Source organism: Eumetopias jubatus, unplaced genomic scaffold (assembly GCF_037043125.1).
Source record: "Eumetopias jubatus isolate StellerSeaLion01/CBP00866 unplaced genomic scaffold, mEumJub1_p1.0 scaffold_1, whole genome shotgun sequence".
Classification (NCBI taxonomy): Eukaryota; Metazoa; Chordata; class Mammalia; order Carnivora; family Otariidae; genus Eumetopias; species Eumetopias jubatus.
This window is the reverse complement of record NW_028274807.1, coordinates 7426514-7453255: the sequence shown is the minus strand read 5'-3', so window position 1 is coordinate 7453255 and position 26742 is coordinate 7426514. Positions and strand designations below refer to the sequence as shown.

The 26742-nt window shown below is 47.0% G+C and overlaps 1 protein-coding gene across 2 annotated transcripts in view; it reads right to left on the bottom strand.

Moving 5' to 3' along the window:
• The window catches only part of ERG (ETS transcription factor ERG), a 104742-nt gene that overhangs the window by 45146 nt on the left and 32854 nt on the right, over positions 1 to 26742 (bottom strand). For both annotated transcript variants that reach the window (XM_028095382.2, XM_028095383.2), the window contains exon 2: positions 12616 to 12833. In XM_028095382.2, the coding sequence (XP_027951183.1) occupies positions 12616 to 12833 (218 nt within the window). The remainder of the gene's footprint in view (positions 1 to 12615; positions 12834 to 26742) is intronic.

Genomic DNA, 26742 nt, shown 5'->3' with positions numbered 1-26742 from the left:
TGGTGCGGAGGGAAGAGTTTTGTGAAGGCATTGGAGAACAGCTGGGGCTCCGTATCGCTTCCCAATTCCAATTCCCCCACCTCCCCCTTGGGGCCGCACAGCTTTAGAAGTCGAGTCTCAGCAGCAACCTCTCAGATCTCCCTGGTGTGTGTGCATATTTGTGGTCACACCAGGGAATGGTGCTAAAAGCCCTCCTAACTTCGTGATCAAAAAGATGGGCATTGGTATTCTTCAGATAACTGGGCACTCATGCCCAATTAAGTTGGCTTGTTGAGCCTCACTGAACGAACAACTCGTAAAGAGTGTGTGAATCGCGATAATGAGCACTGACTTCTTATGCTTCTTATGACACACTGGTATTTCAAATTAACGGTGAAGGGACATGGCAAAGAATATCAAATAAATTGGAAACTGCACTAAATTTAAATTCAGGTGAGAAATCGGACATGTCCCCAAACCCCACTGGGTTCTCATAGACTTTCAGAATCAAGGGGCTGGAAGAAGCTCCATTCCCAAGCCCCCAGGCATGACTCTCTAGAAGATACTTAGACCAACAAATGTTTAGTTTATGTGAACATATTTCCAAAGAGGAGATTCCATCATTTTCCTCTGCAACTTTAGAGTTATATTTATGTGGATGTGTGGTGGTTTTGAATATATTTTATTTCCCCACCCTTCCTCAAACTACATGTAGTTTACAAGATTGCATACAAGACAACATGATATAAGGCAGATAGAAAAATGCATCCCAGACAAAATGATAACATGAATAATCAAAGGAATGGAAGTGAATGGAATTTAAGGCAGAAAAGGAATTAATTATGAAATAATATCAGCACTTTGAGTTGGCTTACTCTTTATAGCTGCTAGAGGTAGGACACCTATTTATCTCTGAGCTTCCTACTAGCCAAAGCAAAGAAGGAAGTGTATCCTGTTACAGTTCAAAGGGTCTGAAACATAAAGATGAACCAGCTACTCAGTGGAAGCAGAAGTTTCTCTCGTGGCTTCTCCTGAAGAGAACGGGTGGTACAGCAAGCAGTTCCCAGTATCTGATCACAGGTCCAAAGCATTCCACACAGCACCAGGGGACTGGTTAACAAAACAGGGTGCTCCAAGCACACAGGTCTCAGCTGCTTCAGCTACAGAAAAATCAAGAGACTACACGTGCTCAGCTAGTCCCCCATACTTGCCATTTCTTGACACTCTGGAAAGAATCAGCCAACCTAAGAGATCAGGGAAGGGATATCAAAAATAATGGAAATAATGGAAAGGCAAAAAGATCTTGAGAGATGGAATGCTGTATGTTCCAGTTTCCACAATCGTCTATTTCTGTGCTTTAAACTCAAAATCGCCTCTCGGAGTGCCTAATGCATTGTGGGCAAACAAATATTTACAGACCTTACTTGATTTGAACCTAGGCTGTTGGGGTCCTGAGTCCAAGCACTTGGCCACCACATTCTAGGACCTCACCTGGGAAGTCCACATGAGCAGTCACTCTCATGGACGTGAAACATAACTGAATGGACCCTCAGAAAACTCTGTTTCATTACTGTTGGGTATTCTCAGAAGGATATCCTGGGAGTGGCCCCGAAGGCAGTCATGGAGAGGTTTGCAGATGTGAGCTGAGCAGGGGTAGCCACGTGCAGACAAGTCCTCCAGGGAGAAGCCAAAGATGGCGTGTTGATGGGGACATACGTATGAATTTTGATTAGTCTAGGTTTTTTTTAAAAAAAGTTTGATCATCTCAATTTCCAGTTGACTATCAAATGCTCGCCCCACAAGACTTCCTTGAGGTGCTCGGCACTGAGCACGCTCTGCAGAGATGATGGCTTACACTGGCGAGCATGGGAGGAAATCCAAGGAGAGGTCCCCACGCTAGGAGGCATAGCAGGAATGAATCTGATCCACAATGTGGGCCCAAGAACTGAGGACCAGGACAGAAGCTGCACCATTGGGAAAATAGTCAGTCTGAGGTTTTAAGATCAAGTGGAACACAGCCGGGGACAAAAGCTTCATTTAGCTGTTGCTATACATAATACCTTATTTTTAAAAGGGATAACGCACCTGTGAAAATGTACTGAGAAATTAAAGTTGGGGCTTTGTTTTTGAAAAATAAACTCGGCATCTGACATTGCTTTTCTCACATCAGAGACTACTTACAGCAGGAGAGATTCCATCATGGAAAGAGCCCACAGTGAATGGCACAGACGTGACCATTAGCTTGACAAGAATGGAGCCTCAGCCCTGCGCTGTGGTCTGTGCTGTGTGAATGGACCTCATTTATCCAAGAAGGTCGTGGAACACAGCCCCAGGCGACAACCCTGAGCTCACTAGCCATATTACATCTCTGATTCACCCTCACTTCACAACAGTTAGCGGAGGCCCTAGGGCCTTAGAAAAAGTCCAAAGCAAGTCAAAATCCAATCTGGAACATCCATATACTTCTAGAAGTGGGCAGAGACAAACCCACAATCCTCTTGAAAATCTACCTATTTTTTCAAGACCCTTCCTTCTTCTTACCCCTGAATTCCTCTTGCCCTTAAGAGAGACCTTCCACTGCCTTGCTCTCTACCACATGCTTTACTTCCAGACTGATCTTCCCCAAAAACAAACCCATGTTGGGTATGTGCAACCTAAGCCCTTCACTGGGCCATAGCACCTTTGGATAAACCCACACTCCCTATATCTTACCCTGGCCTTGGGTCTTCTCAATTCATTCAGCCCCTTTAACCAGTATTTATGGAGCAAGTCTCTCTGCCAGGCCCTGTCCCAGGTGCTAGGGATTCGCCGGTGTCCCTATTCTCTTGGTGTGTGCATTTGAGTGAAGAAAGCCCTCTCCCTGACTCCACCTACCCTTGCCCTTGAAGAGCACGTTCTCTATCACCCTGACTCTTATGTGGATAAGCAAGCTTAAGTTACTCTCACGCAGTCTTCAGCTCGTCACTGTTTACTAGAATGTCACTATCTTCCCGAATGTTCTTTTTAGCTTATTGGGCGATGAAGCTACGTAAGAGAAATGCAAAGGCTTTCTTGGTGGCTCTGCCCTAAAAGCCCAAAGAGGTCAGTTCCGAGAGAGGGCCCTCCGTGGGAGGCTGGCCCAGGCATGCATTCTGGGCCTGTCTCAGACCTGAATACCAAAAAACCCTTCTCAGGTGGTTTTCTTCCTAAGAACCCTAAGAGCACATACTTAGTCTTAATCGACTGAACAAACTCCTAATCGAGTTTCATAGCATGAATTGAGGTAAGTCACCACAAAAGGTATTTTCAGGACCCCAGACAAGGAAGGGATTGTCTGGAGAGCGCCGGGGTAATTTGTGGGTCTGTTTTATTTCTGAATCAGAGGCAGTGGAAAAGCTGCTTCAGACCCCATGGCCCGAGCAGCGGGTGGAGCTCGGCAGTGATTCATGGAGAGCTCTCCGCTCAAACTGAAACTGTAGATGTTTGTCTTCACAGCTGTGTGTTATTTTTACCCTTTTACTAAATACGCTCTCTTACACCTGGAATCCCAGTCTCTTCCCTCCAGCCCGCCCCCTTCCCCCTCTCCAGAGCAGCTGAAGACTCAGTTAATTAAAAAGTCACCACCAACTCACCAACAGTTAGTTCTTTGTCCCTGAAAGGGGTTTGTTTGAAGGTTCCCTGAGTTTCATTATTGAAGTTTTCACTTCTCTTTACCGCTGAGAATGGATATCAGCGAGATCTTGAAATCTGGGGAGAATGGCATCCTTTTGGGATTCATCATTTGGAAATAAAATATTCTACAGAATAGGATCTCTATAAATAGTTACATGCTCAGGATGAGATGTGGCATATCTTCTACCTTGGGAGTTGTCTTTTTTTTTTCTTTTTTCCTCTTGAAATACTTTCATTTGTCAGAGAGGAGAGAATTAAGCCCAGTAGCCACCAAGGCGCTTCAGGTTTTTATTTTCACAATAGGCTACACAAATTCTGGTTAACCAAAGTTATTTCACTTTCAAGATAGAAAATGCCAAAGCGGTCCCCCGTCCCTTTGCCAATACCCACAGTGACCCGATGGGATTCCCGTGCGCCATAATGGGGAGCAAGACTCCTAGGCCTTCTTCCGCTACAAAATGGCGCCCATCCACTTGACATCCCAAGAGATGGCAAAGACAGCAGTGAGTGGCTGCCGAGGAGAGGGGATGAGGAGAGGTCTGCTCCAGACCGAGAGGCAGTAGCAGAGCCTTTGTCTCCTTCCTGACTTTTCCCTGAGTGGGGCTCTCTCGGTCCACGTCTCATTTTTGCAGCCCAGTGAACTGACTCAAGGACCCTTGCAAGCAGGACAAGCTACGACTAACCGACCTCACTATCACCGTTCGGAAAATTCACCAGCTTGCAAGTCTCCAACACTGTGCCACCCACACCTTGGAAGACGGCCGAGCTTAATTAGGAGGCATCTTGCAGGCCAACCCGATTCAGAACCCTGAGGCAGAAAGGAGCATATGAGATTGCTGTTGCGGATTTCACTGTCCTAACATAACACATGAAGTCTTATAGAAATTGCAGGAAAATACACATTGAGTCAAATCTCAATGAGTATAAGTGGAGAGGCATGGAGAGAGAGCAGTCCCAGCAAACAACTTTCAAGTACCAAATGTTGAGTGTTGCACATAAAATGAGGGAAAGTGGCATTAAAAGACCTTCAGCTGAGATTCCATTCTGTAGGTGGTTGCTGGGCACAGCTCAACACAAATGACATCAGGGTCCATGAACCGTCACCATCCTAATACTGAGAACTTTTTTTATTTTTAATGTCACCCCAGCAAGTATTTACTGAGAGCCACCAATGTACTTGGATGGCAAGCTTACATTTTTTTTTAAAGATTTTAGTCATTTATTCCAGACAGACAGAGGGAGAGAGAGAGAGAGAGAGAGAGAGAGAGAGAGAGAGAGCATGAGCGGGGAAGAGGGGCAGAGAGAAAAGCAGGCTCCTGGCTGAACAGGGAGCCCAACGTGGGGCTCTATCCCAGGACCCTGGGATCATGACCCGAGCCGAAGGCAGATGCCCAACCAACTGAGCCACCCAGGTGCCCCCATGCTTACAGTTTTTAACATGTGGTTTTGTTTGGAGACATCTGATGAAGGTAATGTGAAGGCGAGTGCAGGTAAATTGACCTGCTGTAATAAATTCAAATGAGATGCAAGTAAATGGTTTTCAAATGTGTACTATCTGCAAGAAATCAAAATGGTCAGGGTTTGGATGTAATGCCTCTGAGACAAGAGATAGAACAGTTAGCTCGCCTGTCCCGTGGAAGAAGCTCCGTTGTCTGGCTAAAGGAAGCAGCCTGAGGGAGTAGAGAGGAGTCCAGGCCTGGAGTCCATGGGCCCATGACAGGTGGATGTGAGCAAGTTATGAGAACGTTTGGAAACTCAATGGTTTTCATCTGGGAAAAAAGGGGTAGAATCATAATGCCATTTCATAAATTTAGTGAAGAAATTGGAAGGAATATTGTGTATTGAAATCTATGAATAAATCACAGTGTGCTATGAAGTTACTGATGAATGTTGCTCATTCTGGACGCTTTCTTTCCTGCCCCGAGGACTGGGTCACACCCTCATGCCTGCTATGGCTGGGCCCTGAACATCCCTCTGTTCTGTACTCGTCCCGGGATCCCACAGAAGTTTCTTCACCTTTGATGGGCCATGAGCTTCTCTTCATCCATCTTCATGGCAGCCAACACGGTGCATGATGGAAACACCAACTAAATGTTAATTTAGGGCAGGTTTTCTCAGTTTTACACTATTGACACTGGGGGCCAGACATTCTTTTAGAGGTGGAAGGAGGGGAGTCCTCTCTGGTATATTATAGGATGTTGAACAACATCTCTGGCCTCCAGCCACTAGATGCCAGGAACACCCTCCAGTTGTGACAATCAATAATGTCTGCAGACATTGCCAAATGTCCCCTGAGGCACAATCACTGTGGTTAACAACTGCTGGGTTCATGAATTAAGATCCACTGAACTTGGGCAAGGAGGTAAGAGCCCCTCCCCCTCTGCCTGGTGTTTATGAGCACTAAATGCGTAGCCCCAACATCTGAGCTGGTACTTGGAGGGGCTCAGGCCCTAATCTCAGGAGGATTCCCAGTGTGGTTTGTCTACACTTTGTTTGGAGTATATCCCCAAACCCTGGGTTCATCCCCACTTCCTTCTTTCTTACTCTGTAGGTCCGATCCATCAGCAAAGCATATCAGTTCTACCTTCAAAATACGTCCAGAATGCCATCACCTCTTCCCCACCCTCCACCCCTACCATTCTCACCCAGGCCCCAGCATCCCTTACCCTAACTCCTGCAGGGGCCTCCTGGTGGGTCTTGGCTTCAACACAGGAGCCAGGGAGATCCTGCTACATCTGAGTAACATCACACCCCTCCCCTTTGCCTACAGCACCCCAATGGTCTCCTAGCTCACTCAGAGTAAAGCCCACAATCACTTGACCTCATTGCCTGTTTGTGGCTTGGGTCACTAAATGTCAGTCACAATTATCCTCTAACACTTCAGGCTGACCTCGGGGCCTTTGCACTTAGCACTCCCTTTTCCTGCAATATTCTGCTGTTTAACCAGAGGGCGTTCTCCCTCGCTACCTTTGGGACTTTATTCAAGTGTCACTTTCTTAGAGGTAATGCTCTCAGGCTACCCTACCTAGAATGGCCACCCCCTTTCCTGCTTTATTTTATTCTTAACATTTACCATGATCTAACTGGCTATATATTTTAATTAGTTTTCTGATTCAGTGGCCATCTTCCCCATGAGAAAATGAATATAACAGGGCAGAATTTTTGTGTGTTTTATGACTGTATTGTTAAGTACCTAGAACAATGACTGTACACAGTAGGCCCTCAATAAATACTTGTTGGATGAACGAATGGCTGCATGCATAATCAGTATGTCTGATGCCAAGATGGACCAATCAGGCAACTCCATTTTCTGTCATCTGCATTACACTGCAGGTTGTATGCTCATTACATGTTATGTCAAAAGTCCTTGCTATCAGACGCTAGGCTGGATTTATCCACCCAACAAATCTTCTTCCCAGACCACATAGAGAGGCAAGACCCAGGCTCCCCCACACAGGCTCAGCCAGGCAAAACCCCACTATGGTGTGAGGGGAGGGAGGCGCTCCTCGGCCCCGGCAGACAGACCTCCCGGGAGCAGGCCAACGTCCACACGTTGTATTCTCCCAGAACCTTCACTCTGCAGGCCACTCAGTTTTCATCTCCCTGGATCCTGCAACAGAGCAGTGGTTCTCAGACCAGTGAGCATGGGAATCCCCAGGGGGCTCATTAAACCACAGAGTGCTGGGCTCCATCCCAGAGTCTTGTCTGATTCAGGAGGTGCGGGGTGGGCCCAAGAATCTGCCTGTCCAACCAGCTCCCAGCTGGTGCTGATGCTGCTGATCTTGGGGCTTGACCCTGAGAATCACCACACCAGGGAACCTGCATCTAACTGACTCACTCGAGAAGTTAATGACCCCAGGTGGTCTGGGGACAGAGCTGGGGCAGGATTCACAGCGTGGCACACAAATTCAGTATGTTCCCGCTGCAATGAGCTTCCAGGTGGGCCTACGTGGGATTTTCCTCGCCTGTGGAAGGATGCAGGAGATGTGCAATGCAACACGCCTGAGATCTGGCTGGCTCTCTGAGTCAGAGATACTTAGATGCTGCTCTGCACACAGGACTGCCTGCCTACTTGTGGAAGGCAATTTTGTTGTGGCCGTATGTGTGCGCGTGCACTTGTGAGTGTGTGTGCGTGTGCGTGTGTGTCTTGGCCTGTCTGTAGTGGCTTCAGCCTTAGCAACCTCACAGCCAATTAAGGCCATCAGCAGGGGGCTTGCTTAGAGGCCAGGCGAGCAGCGCGCCCCCCTCTCCCCACCCGCAGGGGCTCCGTGTGTATGCGCCCGCAAACAGCTGGTTCAGCTTTGAGTGTGCACAGACGCTTCTCCACTGTGTGAACACGTGGGGGTTTCTCGTGCATCAGGCTGGAGTGAAGAAAGGGAGAAGGCAGGGTGGTCGTGGACTACTGAGGCTGAGAAATGATGTCCTGCGTCTACACGGCATGCAGTGAGATTAGTATCTGCATGCACCGTACCCTCTGATATAGTAGCAGCCAAGCCAAACCCACAATTACTTCCCCGTTGGCTCACAAAGCAGTGGTTCCTTTCTCTCCTGTTTTCCTTTTATTATTTTTTATAGAGCACTATTATAATGGCAACAGATCTCATTTCACCACTTGTATTTCATTTCAGGAGCTTGTGAGCACATAAGGGCTGAGGTTTTGTAGAATTCCATTGTTTGGTGAGGAACGGAGTTCCTCCCTCCTCCCAAAGCACTTGGTCTTTTCCTCCTACGGGTAATGGATGGATAGGGGCAAGACGGTATTCTATGCAGAAGGAGCTGGGTCAGATTCAGGCAAGACCCAAGCTACAGAGTGCCCCTGTCCTTGGGGGTCTCTGCTGAAGAGCAATGAGGGGCCGCAAAGGGAACAGCACGCATGTTGCAGCCAAAGTCCAGTTTTTGACTGAGGTAAATTCTCCTTGAACTTGACTTCAAGAGGTGCGTGTGCCGCATAAAAGTCCACCACATGAAAGCTCAGAGCTATGACAATTAGAAGAGACTGCTGAGCTGGGGGCCAGGAGGTACACTTCTTTTCTCGCTTCTGTCTCTAACTCCCTGGCACACCGGCCTGAGGCTTCTGGCTCGGGGGAGCTGGTGGGGAGGTGGTGGCTGCCTCTGGAAAGCTGCTGGGAGATGGAGTGTTCAGGAGCTACACCCCCGTCCCTGGTGCTCACGCCTTCCTCTACAGTGTCTCTGCCATGAAACCTGGAGGGCAGGACCCCTGTCTCCACAACTCTGCCCCTTCCCCTGACATCTCAGGTAGGGCTGGTACAGCCAGGTGCCCATTCAAGGTCTCCAGAATGAAAGCAGAGTGAATGCAAGAGTCAGGTCCTCTTGTATTGAGCTGGAACTGACGTGTGTAAGTAACACTCAGTGAGTCAGCAAACCCGGCAGGTCCGATCCTCAGCCATCTTCTATCTGCTGGTCGGGCCTCTAGATGAAATAAGCCTTAGCTACGCTGATGGATTTTGAGCATCCCCTTCCTCCACACCCGTTCAGGCAGCTTTGCCATGCTCTGAAGAGCAGACTCTGCCTGGCCACCCACCTCTCAGTACTCTGCTAGGTCCCAGTGAACTACGGATCTGGTGTACCATCCCCTCTACCACTTCCCATCTAGCCAGGCCGAGCCCCTTAGTGACAAGGAACTGACCACCCCAGGGGAACCTCGGTTTGGAGGTCCAAAAGGAATGGCTCCACCAACCACTGAGCAGCACAGGGTCTGGGAGCACCAGGTATGGCCAAGTTTCCTGTGTCCATCTGGCCAAGGCATCACACCCAGCGACTTAACCCAACACTAATCAAGGTGTTGCTGTGAGGACTTTGCACAGATGCTGTTAACATCTATCATCCATTGACATTAAATAAAGGCAATCATCCTTAATACTGTGGGTGGGCCTCATCTAATCCGGTGAAGGTCCAAAGAGCAAACACTGAGCCCTCCCTAAGGAAGAGAAAGACTGCAGCCTCAACTCCTACCTGAGTTTTCAGCCTGCCAGCTTGCCCTGCAGACCTCAGACTTGACAGCCCACACAACTGCCAGAGCCAATTCCTTAAAATAAGTGTCTAGCCTATCGGGTGTTTCTCTGGAGAACTCAATGGACACACCCGGCCGGCCCCACTCAACTCCGGCAGACAGCCGAGTTCTGGCAAGGGAGGGCAGGAGCCCTGTCTCTGTCTCTACTACAGAGAGGATCCATGCATGTCACCCTCCTGTCTCTTGGGGGTGGGTAACGATGACACTTGGTTACCAGCTGACATCTGCCTCAGAGCTCAACTCCACAAAGCCTCGGAGGTTCCTGAGGCCCCTCCCCCCCATTTGATACCAGGTCTGCCATTTTCCATCAAGGAAGCATATGGCCCTTGATCAAAGGTAGATGGAGTAGGCTGTGCTCTCTTCACGGACAGCACCTGCCAAACATACCACCGTGGATCCGAGAGGAAGACAAAGATTAGGAGACTGACTTCCCTCGGCGTCCACCACCAAAACACGTCACAGTTTGCTTCAAAAGCTGGAACTGCTTTTGAAACTCCTGTGATGGGAACATTTGGAGCAATCCTAGAATTCTGTGAGGGCCTAAGAAAGGAAGGTAGTAAGGTGTCCATTGTTCCCTCACAAGAAAACTGATCAGTTCCTCCGAAAACAATTGCATTTCCCAGAAAAGTGACCCACTTTTGCACTAAAGAGGAATGGCCAAAGGGCCTGTCCCCAGCAGCCGGGCTGAGGAATGTGGGAGAAGCTTCCTGGGAGCCCTGTCCTTCTTGGGGACCCAGCCCCTTGGCCAGGCTCGGCGTTCCTGTCCCGAATCCCTGTGGGGACCTCCTCAGGCTGGAAAGGCTGGCTCACGGCCCCATCCAGGTGGCAAGTGGACTCCGGCTACTGATGGGAAAAGCAATGGTGCCCACTTCTCCTGCAAGACAGCAGGCTTCTCCTATTTACATGCAGGGAGAGCACCACGGAAACAAGGGAAGGTTTTGTTTCTGTGACACCAGCCTCACCTCCTTGCTCTGTCTCCTTCTGAGGCTGCTAAATCCAGGCTGGCAATTCCTGGAGCTGGTCTTAGACCAGGCTCCAGAAACAAGGGCCAGGGCACGGCTCACTCTGCTCATGGCTGGCTGGAAATCACCTCAGTGCCCTTTGTCTGAGGTCTTCTCTCCCACTCTCTCCCACACGCAAGGTCTCTCTAATACACATACACACACACACACACACACGCCCGCGCACACGTGCGCTGATGTATTCTGGGCAGCTAGCCTTGGAAGAAGTGCTAAGTACTCTCAGTGCTCACAGCACGACGACCAGTTAACGAGCCGTGGAAACATTCTATCGGATGGATAGGTTTACCTGTGAAATATGGACATGTAACCATCCACTGGCTGGGACGTGGCTATCCTGGACCCTTTGATAGCATTTTCTACCAAGGTCCTTCCGTCCTCTCGGGACTCTAGGAATTACCGCCTTGCTGGGCCTGCCTTGGCTTGAAATCCATTTAAAGGACCGGCCTCATAGCAAGATTCAACACCAGAGTTACCGTTCCCATTTTCCAGAAGCAGCCAGAGGCACCGAGGTCATGGACTTCTCAGAGCCAGGGAAAGCTCTAACATCTGCGGTCTCCCTGTTTGGCACGTCAACCTCACCTCAACATTCCCGCTAAGGGACTGTGACTTGGCACCTTCATCAACTACAAGTTGACGCAATGGTTTCCAGCGCTTATAAAACATGACAATTATAAAAAGCGCATTTAGCATTAGATATATGTGTAGCAAAAGGGGCCTATTATAGTTGCAACAGAGTGGAAAATGCACTGGGTGTGGAGTCAAACACCCCTGGTTTGAATCCAGTTGCTTTAAGCTGTGATCTTGACTTAGCCAGAAAATGCTTGAGCCTCAGTTTCCTCTTCCATCGAATGGGGACGAGCATTCCTCACAGGGCTCCTTGGAGGACTGATAGCTCGCTAGATATAAAAGGGCTTTGTACATGATACAGCACTGGCAAGTGTGAGCTGTTCTTATGATCCCACGTCAGACTGTGCAACATTTAAAAGACATTATCCTGGGGCGCCTGGGTGGCTCAGTTGTTTACGCGTCCGACTCTTGATTTCGGCTCAGGTCATGATCTCAGTGTCCTGGGACCAAGCCCCGCCTTGGGCTCTGTGCTCAGCGGGGAGTCTGCTTGAGATTCTCTTTCTCCTTTCCCCCTCCCCCTCCCCCTGCTCATGCTTTCTCTCTCTCTCTCTAAAATGAATAAATATATTTTTTTAAAAAGAAAGAAATTATCCTTTCTTTGTCCTGAGATTTTACATTCTTTCTGGATATATCTGGGGTATTATATCATAATTAAAATCAACTTTACTTTTCAAACCCACAGCTGATGAAATGCTTTTGAGTGTCAGAGACTATTCTGCATTTGATAACACATTCTGTCGTGACCGGCATATCATGACAAACTCAGGAAAGTTAATACTTAGGCATGCCTTCAGAGCAGGGTTGTAAGCATAAGTCAAGACGAGAAGAAACAGCGTGGTGCATTAAGAGAAGGGGACAGAGGAGGGAGGAGTTGGGGGGGGTTGGAGGCCATATGAAGTAGACCCGTTAGCCAAGTCATACGGCTTGGACATATGCTGCATCGCCCGGTCACTAGTTGACACTCTCCCTCCATAAAAACATAAGACAGCATTATTTTCCAGGCAATAAAAACCTCAGGGATGAATTCTGCCATATGTGGGCACAGCCCCCCTCCCTTGTGCCTGGGAAATAGAATCGAACACATCTTCAAAGAGAGTTCTCGGTAAATATAACCGAGGTTTTACAACCTCTATCCTCAACGCAAACCACTGGAGAACCCATTTTCTCAGCATCGCCCAATGTTATCATTCTATGGCCTTGCTTTCTGAAACACTCCTTGGAGGAGCGTGACTCATTTCCATTTGGCCTGACCAAGGGATAGGAAAACCAGAAGTCCCGGAGAAGAGGAGTCAGGGGTCTCCTTACCTTGAACCGTTCACCTGGTTAGGGTTACATTCCATCTTGATGGTGACCCTGGCTGGGGGTTGAGACAGCCAGTCCTGCTGAGGGACGCGTGGGCTCATCTTGGATGTCTGTCCATAGTCGCCGGAGGAGGACGCGGTCATGTCTGTCTTGGCCAGGTGTGGCGTCCCGTAGGCACACTCAAACAATGACTGGTCCTCGCTCACAACCGATAACGCTTCCTGAATGCCCAAAGAAACACACATTCAGGACACGCCGAAGGACAGGCATGTTTCAAAGAGCTGCTGACTTTAGAGTCATTTCTAACTGGGGGCCACAGTTTAGGGAGCTTTCATGGTATATCCAGTTCTATGTCTGAGGAGAAAAAAGTAGCCGGTTTTCTTCCCTCCAGACTCTAACAGTTGGAACCAGCCGGCCCAGAAAAACTTTCCTGCGGGTCTCCGAGCATCTCCGGCTTGACTGCAGCAGTGCAGATAATACCCACTTTAATCTCAACTCAAGGAAGTTGAATTTCAAAGGTCTTAGAAGACATCCAATTGCATGTGTCATTATTTGACAAATGCAATCTATAATTCAAGCAGACAAGGTACAGAATGGTCACGGAGATTAAAAAAAGAAATGGGATGGGTAACACCTAAGAGTCTGGCAAAAGAGCCACATTCCCAGGAGATTTAAAAGAAGACGCACTTAGAAGAAGAAGAGTAAGGGGACGTGGAGCCCCGGAGGACAAACGTACAAAGATACGAATTTTTCCACTTCGAAGTTATTAGCTGAAATAGAGTTTCGAGCGGTACTTCCATGATGGCGAACATCTGGATGATAAATGAACCAGGAAAAAAACAAAAAAAAAAGCTGTGAATTATCCAGATGCCTCCAAATACCAGGATGTTTAAAATATCTGGATCACTGACTAGCTCTTTTTCTCCTTTATTTTCTGTTCATATCTTTGGTCCTTTGCATGATTTGGGAAAAAGAAAACAGAGATTCCTCATTGTTGTATCATCAATTCTTCTGGGGCTTTAAGTCGCACAAGTGGTTAGCCTATGGCTACACTTACATATTCTATGTCCAAATCAGCAAAGGAAAATTAGATTTGTAAATTTCAACAACTTGAATGATATACCAGTGTAGCAGAAGAACTATAAGACGATCCAATTTTGGTTTCTATCACAGAAAAAAAAAAAAAAAAACCCGTGTGATAGATCATTTTTATTTTATCCCTTTGGCATCCTCAGTATGGCTACTAACTGGTGAGAAGCAAATGCTGCTCAGGTCATACTTTAAAAGAAAATGGAAATTTTGATGCTGGGGCGGGGGTACTGTGGAGAACTTCAGTCCAAACTTCTCATCCCCAAATGAGAAAATGTGAGCTCCAGAAAGGTCCAGGACTCACCTGAAAGTGAGCTGTGGAATTAGGGACATGTCGGACTGGTGTTTTATCACTCACTCCCTCAGACCACGAAGATGCCTTTCTTACATTTCTTGGTTTGGGATATTGTTACATTAGCACTCCCCTCTTCCTCTTCAGGTTGATATTTAAATAAATAAGGGCGCTCCCCGTTAGTCACAGAGCCTTACGAAGCAGTCTTTCTAAGATACAGACCTCCCTCCTTACCCAGAAGTAGCAGGATGCTTAGGGAACACATGCAATTTCACAAAGGACCCCTCCAAACCCGGTGTGTACTCTGTCACTTGGTCCCCCACCTACCCAAGGACTAACTTCACAAGTACGTGAACTTCATTACCAGACGCCTTGCGCTGAGAATCAGTGAGTAGGAAGAACCACAAGGCACAAACAGGGCTCTGGCCCCCAGAGTGGTGGCCAGGTGCCTGTGCATACGTAACACCCCACCACCCCCAACTTCTTAAAAATCCCTTGAATCACAGCGTGGGACACGTGGGGCAAGAGTGAGCTGGCGGTTGAAACGGTAACACAAAACATACAAAAGGACAGGCTGTGCCAGCCAGCCAGCCAGAATCAGATGCGAGGAAGGAAAAACAAACAAACAAACAAACAAACAACTAAGGCGTCTTTGAATACAGGGCAAAACCAAACACAGCAACCACAGAGAGCAACACCGAAGCTCAGTGTGTAGCAATGGGCACGGGAGACGTCAGGACAACATGAAGACATGGCTCTCTCCCCGGGGCACAAGGGGAGGGAAGGAATCTGAGGAATCTAAACTTCCAGACGTGGGTGTAAATGTGAAATCGGCATCACGGCACGGACTTAGTGCAGGAGCGCTCTTTAATAAAGACATAAACCAAAGCTGCTTATATAATGCTTGCAGAACAGAGTCTCCCTTCCCATAGCAGCGCTGCACAGAGAGGTTTCGCACGCTCAGAACGGGAGACAAGGCTGACAGCCACCCCCCACTGCCACCTGGTCCCGCAGACTCCCAGCCCAGCTCCGAGGGGGATAATACACTACGTCATGTTAGCGTCGGCTCGCCCGTGAAGAGAAACATGAATAAATGTGCGATTGATCTCAGAACTTGGAAGAAACAGGGGAGGTGTGAGGGACAGGCTCAGTTTTAAATTACAAGTGAAAAAAGAAAAAGATTTTCACAACAGGAAGGGTCACGATGTCAAAATATTAGTAGACCTCCCAAGGTAAAGCCGGGTATTCGTGCAAACCCTTCCAGGAACCAAGCAAATGGAGCGTGAGGTTTAAAAAGGGGATCAAAATCGTAGAACTAAGACAAGGCTCCAGTATGTGTTTGGAGGGTGAGGAAACCATTCCCACATCTGGCAAAGCATTATTTCAGCACATGGTTTTCTAAAGAAAGAAATCAAAGTTAATTGAGATCGATTTAGGGGGAAAAAAACGTACAAAGCTAAAGATAAGGGAGACACACATCTTTTCTTCATAGCTTAAAATTCTCCTCAAAGGGAACACTGCATAAAAAATGAGAAAGGTGATGTGATTCAGAATATCAAAGGTTGCTTTTGTTCACTAGAGGAGAAAGGGCCCACAAAGTGAGGGAGCTTCAGGATAAACATCTCAAGAAGAGTGAAAGATAATCCACATTGTGGAAAGATAGAGCAATTAAAAAAAAAAAAAAAAAAGCATGCCCCAAAGTGATTATAACTAACCCAAGAATGCTGAACACCTAGAATTAAGGTACAGGTCAGGAAAAGGAAACACACAAAATCAATCAATCTCTCTCTCTCTCTCTCTCTCTCTCTCACACACACTACACACACACACATCCGCGTGCGCACACACGCGCACGTGCCCATGTAGCCCATTTTAACAGTGCGGGGAATAAAAAGAAGCCAGAGGGGAGGGTGATTTTCAGAGACCTACTTCAATAGGATAACCACTAGAATTAACCGCTGCTCTTCAGAAGCAAGCAAGCAGTAGACGCCACAGAGCAACAGAATCTCTTTGTTCATCCATTAGACTTAGCTATAATACGAGATGCGGGCTTCATCATCCCTTTGGTTCGATACGAATGACAAAGCCTACTGCATAGGATTCCCCCGCCCCGGCAGCTCTGGGACTTCAAAGCGGGAGAGAATCTCGCCCAGTAGGATTAAAACCAGAACGGAGCTCTGAACGCAAGCTGGTAACCAGGAACACATGAATCCCTCAACTCCAGCTCAGCAAGGGACTTCTGGCCTTGACTGACACTGTCCCTACTTCCCTGCCTGCCGCCTGGCTTCCCTCCTCATCCATGGCCACCTCACCTACCTACCTGCCTACCTGCCAAGGTGCTGGCTGATGCCTGAGTTAACATGTATAGGTTATGCTCTCAGAACCTTCGGCCAGGCGCGGGACTGGGGAAACTGCTTTGGTTGCTTTATAGCAGAGAACTCAAAAAAAAAAAAAAAAAAAAAAGTCAAAACCTGGCAGGAATGTGGCATCATAATTTAATATGCCTGCCTCTATGTTACTATAAAAAGACCTGAACTTTAGATTGGTGTGTGCTAGTGTGTGGGCATGTTTTTTTCTGTAGCTCCTGGAAAGTTGGGATAGTCCGATGTGGCAAGTGGCAGACTACCAATGTCATTTTTTATGAACTTATGAGACACACGTAAATTCTAAGCAAATTGCCCCCAAACTAAAGGTGCTGATGTGTTACTGCTAGAGTGTTTATTATTTCATATGAATACTGAATACACCAATAACAGACGAGGACCATTCCTTTGGATCTTGGTCATGGGACAACTGTCGACGGATAGTTCCAGAAAGTGGGGGAGTTCTCAGCTGGATGGTATTCCATAATGTGAGACAAAAATTTGATTTATTTTCAAGGAACTAGTTGTGGGTATAGCAGAGGATCCAAATGCTGAGATTAAAAAGATAGTAATAAAAAGTCGAATGCACTTTGTAAGCACACTGACATTTTCGGCAAAAGATGTCAGGGATCCTGATGCAGATGAATTCCTTTCTGTAACAGATGAATATTTTTGAGAGGCTCCTATATTTCCAGGAAAAGAATTAGAAAAATGGGGTCTGGGCTCCTATTTGCTTCTAATTCGTGATCCCCCATGGTTAAAAGTACTATATTGCTAATCCAGAAAACCCAACGTACTTAGATTTCCCTGAAAACCGGGCTTGATGTGGAAGCAAGTCTCAGAATGCTCAGCTCTTTCACAGCTGGAGCCAAGTGAAGCCCACAGAGGGACACAGTCCTTCCATGGTTTTCAAAAATTCAGAAGACAGCCAGAACTCAACGTCTACAGAACTGGATTCCCAAACCCATCTCCAGCTTCCTCAAGTGTCACGCGCCTCCAATAGTTAGGAAAACAAGTGGAAAAACTAAATGGAACAAGCACGCTGAGTAAGATGATGGCCATGCTTTAGAAAACATTCTTAAAGAAGTCCTCGTTGTCACAACACAGTGTCCACTCCAGGAAGCCCATGTCATCTGAAATCAGGAGCCTGCCTCTTCCACTGGGCTTCTCAGCACATTAGCACCCAACACAAAACTCTTCCTTAAACTTCTCCCACGCAGAGCCAAGGAGAATTTGGTGCATCACATAACTCCACACGCTGCCATGAGTAAGAGATCTTTTAGCCACTTTCTCTGGACTCACAAACAGCTGATCCATCACAGAACACCCAGGTTTCCCTGTTAATGAAGTGCTTTGCCTGCATTTCTTTTTAAAGCCTATGTCACTGACTTTTTTTTTTAAGATTTTATTTATTTATTTGAGAGAGAATGAGATAGAGAGAGAGCATGAGAGGGGAGAGAGTCAGAGGGAGAAGCAGACTCCCTGCTGAGCAGGGAGCCCGATGCGGCACTTGATCCCGGGACTCCAGGATCATGACCTGAGCCGAAGGCAGTCACTTAACCAACTGAGCCACCCAGGCACCCAGCCTATGTCACTGACTTTAAGATACACCATTTTTCAGTTTCCCAGCTCTGAAATCTGGATGCATCTTACAGTCAATGGTGTGCCATACTTTATGGGCAGCACGTCTTCCTCCTTGGTGGCAGATGAAATAACGGTTCATTTTATAACCAGTGGCATCTTAAATCTATGAAATATGGTCACTCGGTTCTGACAACAGTCCCATAAAGTCAGTCGTCATTCCTGGATGAGAAAGCGTGATTGAGGAGAAGAGTGACGTCAATCGTGCGGACTAGATAGAAGCAGGGTCCAGAGCTCTGTGTGGCATCCCTCTGTAAGGCTTCACCCCCGACACTGCCTGGACCTTATGGGAAGGAAGGAGAGGTCAGGCTAATGGAGGTCACGTGCAGAGGGCTTCCTGACCCGGTCTTGTCAGGGCCATGGAAAGAGCAGAGCTGTTATCATAGATAAGAGATGGAACCATCTAGAAAGAGAGGCTGTACAAGGAAGAGGTGGGAGAGAGTGAGGCATAAATGCCCAGAATCCCAGGATTTAGGATGGAACTGAAGTATCAGCAGAAGATGGAAATGAACCCTCTAAGTCCAACAGACTCTCCCATGAACTTACAAGCTATGCAGCAATTAGGCCCCAGATAGGTTTCAGTATTTCTTACATAATCAACAAATCATAATCAACATATTACATATATAAATATGTAATCAACATATTACATAATCAACAGCTGTTCTTTTCTTTGGTCAATCAGATTATTCAGACTCAAACTGATGATTGCGTATTGGAATGCGTTCATCACAGGTGGATGCCTGACTTCTCTCAGCGAATAATACACAGGAAAAACAGGGCAGGTGGGAACACCATTTATAAATATGCTAGAGCCAATGCCACTTGGTGGCCCTAAATGGATGTCTGCAGACCTAATGATATCGGAAAACTATTTATTAGGTTGTCTCAAGCTTGATTGTTTATAGCTTCTCTTCGAGGCAGACCCCATGCAGTGGAGGCTTTTGGAAAGTCACCTCCTACTCACATTTGGGAGAGAAAAAAGCAACACAAACAGAACAGACAGTGCACCTAGGGGAGACCCCTACCCCCCACCATTCACCCAAAAACCACACACCAACTGCTCAGAGGAGTTTTTATTCTAAACGTGTGTGTTTTTGCATTTTTGTATTCAGATACAGCCAACATATCATGTAATAAGAAAATTCATCTGACCAGTGTATCCTTTCATTACAACACACACACACACACAAAGCCAAACATTAAGTTACACAGGACTTGTCAAGCTGGGCGTGAATCACGCTTGCCCTTTCTTGGTATTCTTTTCTTTTAACTCTTCAGTGCGGGAAACATTAAAATCATAGATTAAATGCAGCATCTAGCTTTGTGTCATGTTTTTCTCATTTAACACGTTGCTATTTCAGTCCTTCAAAAAATATAAAAAATCTTGGAGTAACCTCAAAGGAAAAAATGCACGTAGGCAAATGAAGTCCATTTAAAGAGCGTATTTCTCCAATATGGTATTGTTAGGTCTCGGACAAGATGACAACACACAGTGCTAGCTCTGCACTAGAACGAGACACGGGACTGGAACAGGGATAAGGAGATACATCCAGGTGTGCGGATACACTGACACACACTGATATACACCCACCTCTCTGTCTACAATCCATCCAGCCATCCATCATCATATTTACTCATAGAGCACTTGAGAGGACCTTCACATATTTCCCACACTCACTGGGACAGATGTTGCCTAGATGATGCAGAGAACCTGAATTCTCTCCTCTCCATCTTTCCTCATTTCTTCCTGTCTCATCCTAGAACGTCCTTTCCCTCTGCTCAGTATATCCCTCTGGAAAACAATGAGATGAAGATGGGCCCCCTGATGACTTCCTGTCCAACTTCTCTGGTCTGAACTCATGGGGTGTCTCCTTGGCTCTGGTCAGGCCGAGGCAGCCCCCGGAATTATCTTTGCTCAGATACTTCTCCCCCAACTCCTGCATTTATTAAAATATAAGCACCTTCAGGGCAGGATCCTTTCTGCATGTGTTACTAGCATCAGAAAAACACCGTGTTTGCTGATGTTCCTATTAACCATTAAAGTCATGAAATCCCATTACAGCCCCGGCATAACGCAATAAGTAGGATCCAAAAACGTCTATCACATCAAAACAAAAGATCCATGCTTAGGAGATCATTGGGTTTTGCAGCCAGTGACCAGGAATCCAGAAGCTGTGTCACTGGTAATATGTCCGTAGTCACCCTCATGGAGCACATGACCGCACAGGGTCTTGCCTTAAATCTGTGTAGGCATAAACTGGGGACTCTATGTAGCTAGGAACACACAAATAAAATAAGGCTTCCTGGAAAATGAGAATTCCAAAGCAAGGAAAAAGCATTCACTGGGGCCTGGAGTTTTGCAGAAAAATTTCCAAGAAAGAGTAGTTCTAATTCACACAATGAAAATGAGCTTTCAATGAACCTGGAGCAATTAGAAAGCCAGCAAACATAATTTTAAAACAACTTCTGTTCACTTGCTCGGTGAAGCGCAGGATGCCCTTTCGAATATTTGAAAGGAGAGCAAAAGGAGACTATTTCTCCCAGCAATCAAAGGGTGCACAGTTACAGATGTGCAAGATGAGTGTGTCCCAGAGACCCACCACGCAGCTTGGGCTGGTGTTAACCACACTGTGTGTCGACTTAAAACATTTGCTATGAGGGTGCATCTTATGTTAAGTGTTCTTATCACACACACAAAAATAAATAAATAAAGAGGGAGGAAGGAAACTTGTTGAGGTGATGGATGTTGTTTATGGCCTGGATTGCGGTGGTGGTTTCATGGGTGGATACTCATCTCAGACTCATTAAGTTGTATACATTAGACACATATGGCTTTTTGTGTGTCAATCAAGCCTCAATAAAAAGGTCAAAAAAAAAAAAACCTAAAGGAACAATATGTAAGTGATGTTAATAGCTTCTTTGTTCTCCTACAAAGAAATGTATTTCTTTTCCCCCCAACAGGTTTCTTTCCTTCTTTAGAGATGAATAAAAAGTGTGAAAACATGTGTGGAAGCATCCTGTTTGTAAGTTTTAGGTTGGAGTGAACGCAAACAATGCAACCACAGTCTCCCCCCCACACACACACCCTCCTGTGCCCTTGGCTTTGTGTGGGGCTGGAGCTCCATGTTTGGTTTTGTTTTCCAAATCACCGCCATCAGAGAACACTCAGAGATTATTCATCAAAAGCCTTCATCTTCTTTTTATCCAGTTTTTATTTTTAGGTAATTCATTTGAGATGAAAAGATTTTCTTTTCTTTTTAAAGATATTTTTAAAGATTTATTTATTTGTTTGAGCGAGAGATTGAAGAAGGGCAGAGAGAGAGAGGAGAGAAGCAGACTCTCCATTGAGTGCAGAACCTGATGTGAGGCTCGATCCCACAACCCACGAGGTCATACCTAAGCTGAAATCAAAAGTCAGATGCTTAACCAACTGAGCCACCCAGGCGCCCCTCTTTTCACTTTTTAAAACCAAGTTTAGGACAAACATGAAGATGACCACAATGTAGGAAATAACACAGTAGAGCATAGGGGCATTGGTTCTGGAGTCTGAAGACCCGAGTTTGAAGCCAGATTCTGCCCTTGCTCCCTGTGCCACCTTGGGAACTTTGGGGACCTCTCTCTGCTCCAAGGATGGGAGCTTGTTGGAGATGCAGACTCTGGTCTCCAGCCCTGCTGAATCAGAGTCCACTCTGTAATAACATCCCACGTGCACTGGGGATATTGCATACTCGCATATTCAAGGGCAAAGAGAACTGCCTCACTCTTGATGGAGGCTCAATTTCTTCAACTACAAAGACAGCGTTGATAACAGATGCCCAGCTCCCAACCAGGGATGTTAAATGGACCAAATGAGCCAGCATATGTAAAAGGTTTTTAAAATTTTAATGTTGTATTTCAATTATTATCACATTACAGAAAGTTGATGTGCCTGACCTGAATTCTCCACATGGTTCAAGCAGTGGTTTGGACTATTTCTAGTCATGTTGTTCTAGCAAGCCAGATGCCAGAAAAGTATGATTCTCTTATGTGCAATTAGTCACTTATCTTTGTAAGTACTACGTTTAAAAGCCAGGTACCTTTATCTAACATGGGTCAGAGAATAAGCGAGCACCTCTGCTTTTATTGTAAAGAGGACATGAGTCACTTTAGCCCCATGTGATTCAACCTTTTTGGTTCCTGATCAGTGCTTGTAGGGTCTTTGGTTGTAATTCTACATTAGTTTGATATCAACTAAATATAAGTTTCATGTGATAAAGTATCTGGATCCTCTGGTCAAAACTGTAGCTTCAACTACTGGTACATCCCTTGGCATGCTGTTGGTATTGTCTATATGAGTGGATGGATGGATGGGTGGATGATGGATGGATGGACGGCCAGATGGATGGATAGATGGGTGGATGGATAGATGGATGGATGGATAGATGGACGGATGGTTGGATGGATGGAGACCCCATGTTCTTATAACATAATCCCTAATTCTTTCCCTAGAATAGCCCATGCCACACAGTTGATGTTCCTCTAACTCCCCAAAATGTCTTCTCTTCCAACATGTGGGATCCCTGATGCTTTCTATCTTAACCTTCCCTAAAACCTCATGGGTTTTTAATAAACTTGTACAAGGATGTGTTTCTACAGCAGCTTGGCTAAGAAACTCATGGGACCATGCTATCCTCATTTTTGAAGCTCATTCGCCAGGTTGGAATGGTTCAGCTTTCAAGAGGCACACAGGACCCTCAGAACACCACCCACGGTCTTTTGCATTTTTCCTCTGTTGGAACAGTCTATTTCTGAACACGAAGGGCGGGACGGCCTATCATCCCTCTCATCTTCAGAAGGAGCTCCATGAAAAACAGGCGGCGCTATGCTTGGCCTTTTCAAAACACACATGCGTATGCTAAAAATACAGTGCATTGCACATCTGGAATTGGTCTCATCCATGAATCTTTGACACATGGATTCATTGTTTTCGATAAAATTCCAAGAATTTTATTCATGAGAAAGTTCTGGCACAATGGAAAACCCGGGCAAGCACAAGCTAGGAGCAGCAGATGTCCCGGCCTCCGCCCACAGCGCTGCTGGCTCAGCTCATTCTCATCGGGCTTCGCTCTCGTGCCTTCAAACTCCCAATCCAAATTTCCTTACAAAAGGGAGCAGTTCAGCAGCCTTACTTTAAAAACAAAATGGAGGCACTTCCTCCCAAATGGGTGTATGAGGGCAGATCCGACATGCACGTGTCAGGAGGGGGCACGTTGGGGTGTAAAAACAGCAGTAAGAACACGGGGTCGCCGGGTCCAGACGCATCTGCTCCCTCAGCACAGCTCAGGCCTGGGGCCGTGACTCTTAACCTCCAAAATGAGGTTCTGCTCTTCTGAGGTTTCCTAAAGTCCCTTCTTGCTCCCAAATGAGATCTATTTTATTTAATTAGTGACATACTCTTCCTGCCAGGTCCAAACTGCAAGCTCCACTTTCTCTATCTCCGAGCAGATGCGGAGATGTGGCCGTGGGGGAGGGGTGGGGGGCGGGGGATCCATCCCCCTGCGCTTCGGGTGCCAAAAAGGTTTTGTAAGTTCAGCTTAGAGGTTAACTATAGGCTCTGTCCGTGTTGTCCCAGAGTGTAATCTCCCATGTCCTGTGGACTTCCTCTTCCTTGCTCACCATGAGAAGGTAGGCAAGACCCTGAGAGCTCACTTCATGTGTTTAGGTGTGGTTACGACCTAATCTCCTGCGTGAGAACTCCGGGGCTGCTTCGCACATAAAGCACAGCAGTAATAACAAAGTATGGTCCTACTGACCAAAGTCTGCAGAAGCCAGGACGATCGGGTGAGGGAGGGAGCACAGGTATGAAGTCCCCCGCCACGACTCATAAGGTCCAAAGACCTCCTTGTTTCCATCCCCATCCCGATCCCCAAATAATTGTTGGCACAGACTGCACACCATATAAAGCAGAGTCGAACATGGACACTTTCTCTCTTAGACACCGACTCCCACTGTGGACGGAGCCAGGCGCTCACCCACTGTGAGGGTCCCCTTCCTGCCAAACTTCTGCTTCGGCTCTGTGAGCGATGATGCCGCCCTCCCTGGGGCCGGGAGGCAAAGCCTGTGCTTTGCAAAAGATTTTCCAGGACATAAATCTACCCTTGTTGCTGCCCAGGAAGGAGACCAAGTAGCCAGGGTATCATCACCTTTGTCCCTTCTCTGGGCTGAGCTCATTCTTCTCCCATGATGTAGTATCGAGCACCAGGGAGTACCCCGCCACTGGAACACTTTCATGCACCAACAAGCTGGTTGCCAATGAGACTTGAATTTTACGACTCTGGGAGCATTGATCTCAAAACCTAGTATGTTTGAATTCTTCATCGTAAACTCATCCCACAATTTGAAACGACCCCTACATATATCATAACTAACAGTGCTCTCTTAGAGTCTAGCTTGAGCCCTTCTGTAAATTGGTCTACTTAGGAAGTCAAAATCACTCTTTAAAACTCTGCAAAACAGCAGGTGGCCTAAAAATTTTCATGAGACCTACGCAAGGATCAAAACCTCGGCTCTTGGATTGCCTCCTTATTTGGGACCTCTTTACTTATTGCACCAAACACTCATGGAGAAAGCAGAACCACTGATGTCCATGGGTACCCATCTTTTCCATGCGAGAGAGGAAGTTTCCAGTTGTACAGGCCCACGCTGCACAAAGATACCTCCCAGGTGGGTGAGGGGTGGGAACCTGCCTGCCAAGCCCTGTGGCCCATGCAGAGCTAGCTCCTGTCAAATGGGTGGGGTTTTCTGTGTTACTCACAAACCTATTTTGCAGAACCAGCCTGTGTGTATATCACATGTGGCTCTGTCTACTTAAAAAGGGCAACTTACTTAGAATAAAAGATGATTTGCCTTCCCAGTCTTCTAACCGGAAGACTTGCACTGAGCACTACTGTAAGCACAGGTGCACTTTAAAATAATTTAAAAATTAAAATGATGTATGCAGCGCCATGTAGCTGGAAGTCACGAAGCCACTTCTGCCCCTGTTGAATCTTATACCGGGAGCTCCCAATCTAAAAGTGAGCAGACTAACACCCCTCTAAAGTCCCGGTCAAGACAGGCTCCCATGGGCCCTGACATCCGAGGCTGGCTTGCTCCTAACGCAGTTGACGCTGGTGCCGAATTCCCACAATCACAGTGCACTTCCACAGAAGTCATCCTTGCACGTGGGTCTCACTAACGTCCGCTGGATTTGCACTCATGTTAACGTCACTAACCTTCATTTTTGATTCCAAGCAAAAGAGTATATGTGTGTCCATGTGCCTCTCGGCAGATGGAGGTGACAAAACACAGCCATCCCTACTTAAGTATTTAATGAATTCTCCTCCAACCTTGCAGTCGGGGCAGACTTTGCCTTGCCAGGCAATGAGTTCTCTGTAGCGCCATCAAATCTATATGTCCAGCTTTCCCTTCATTACCTATTCAAGCACAGGCAATAGACAAACTCTAGAATTCAAAATAAAGGGGCGCCTGGGTGGGTCAGTCGGTTAAGCGTCTGCCTTCAGCTCAGGTCGTGATCCCGGGGTCCTGGGATCGAGCCCCGCATCGGGCTCCCTGCTCCTCGGGGAGCCTGCTTCTCCCTCTGCCTCTGCCCCTCCCCTCAGCTTGTGCTCTCTCTCTCTCGTTCACTCTCTCTCTCTCTCTCAAATAAATAAATAAAATCTTTAAAATAAAATAAAATTCAAAATAAATAAGTACGTATTTGTAGAGTGCATTAGAACCTTGCTGTTCAAAGTCAGATGCTGGGACCGACAGCATCCACATCCCCTGGGACCCTGTTGTATATACAGAGTCCAAACCCTGCCCCAGAGCTACGAAGTCCAAATCCCGATGGATAAGATTACTAAGGTGAACTGCACGCACAAGAAGTTCTGGGAACTGGGTTAAAATGTGGTAAGGGGTCTGAAAAGAAGGAGAAGGCAGAGCGGAGTGAGGAGGGCCAGGAGGAGAGGGGCAGACCGCTGTTTTTAATATAGAGTGGTCAGCGAGGTTCTCGTGGGGAAGGCGAGGCCTGAGCAAACTTAAGGAAATGAGGGAGCAATCCAACGGACTCCTGGGGCATGAGCCTCCCGGGTCACTGAGGCAGCGGAGGGCTCCGGGGTTGAGGTGGGACACCGGGATCAGCAGCAGCAGGGAGGAAGTGCTGTGCAGCGGGAGGGAGAGTGTGACTACTGGCTGAGGAGGGCATCCCGGAGAGGCTGAGGTTGGGCAGAGCCGCGGGCAGGACCTGGCGTCCTGGGAGTGAAGGGGAACCAGGAGAACGTCTTCTTTCCTGAGATGTATAATAGACACAATGTATCTATATTACATTGCATTACAATAGATACAACAGACATAACGTATAATAATCCTGAGAACCCTATAAGGGTTCTGCAAAGAAAATTCTTTCTATCTCTTAAGTGGTATTGTTTTCAAAACTAAATGTGAACAGAATGCATGCATTATGCATACCGTGTGGATACCAAGAGCCACACCTAATAAGACATGATGGCCGTCCTTTGCCTCCTGTGCGATGGGAACTTCCAGGCATCATCACACACAGAAACTCTGGGAACTCAGGATGCGTGCTTTTCATTCAGACAGCCGGTACGTGGCCAGGACCATTTTTGTGCAACTCTGCACATACAGGAAATACCTCGTTGAGGCTTCCCCGCATCCTGGCCACCTTCTATAAAGGGTAGCCCTCGGGGAAACCAACCACTGGGCAGT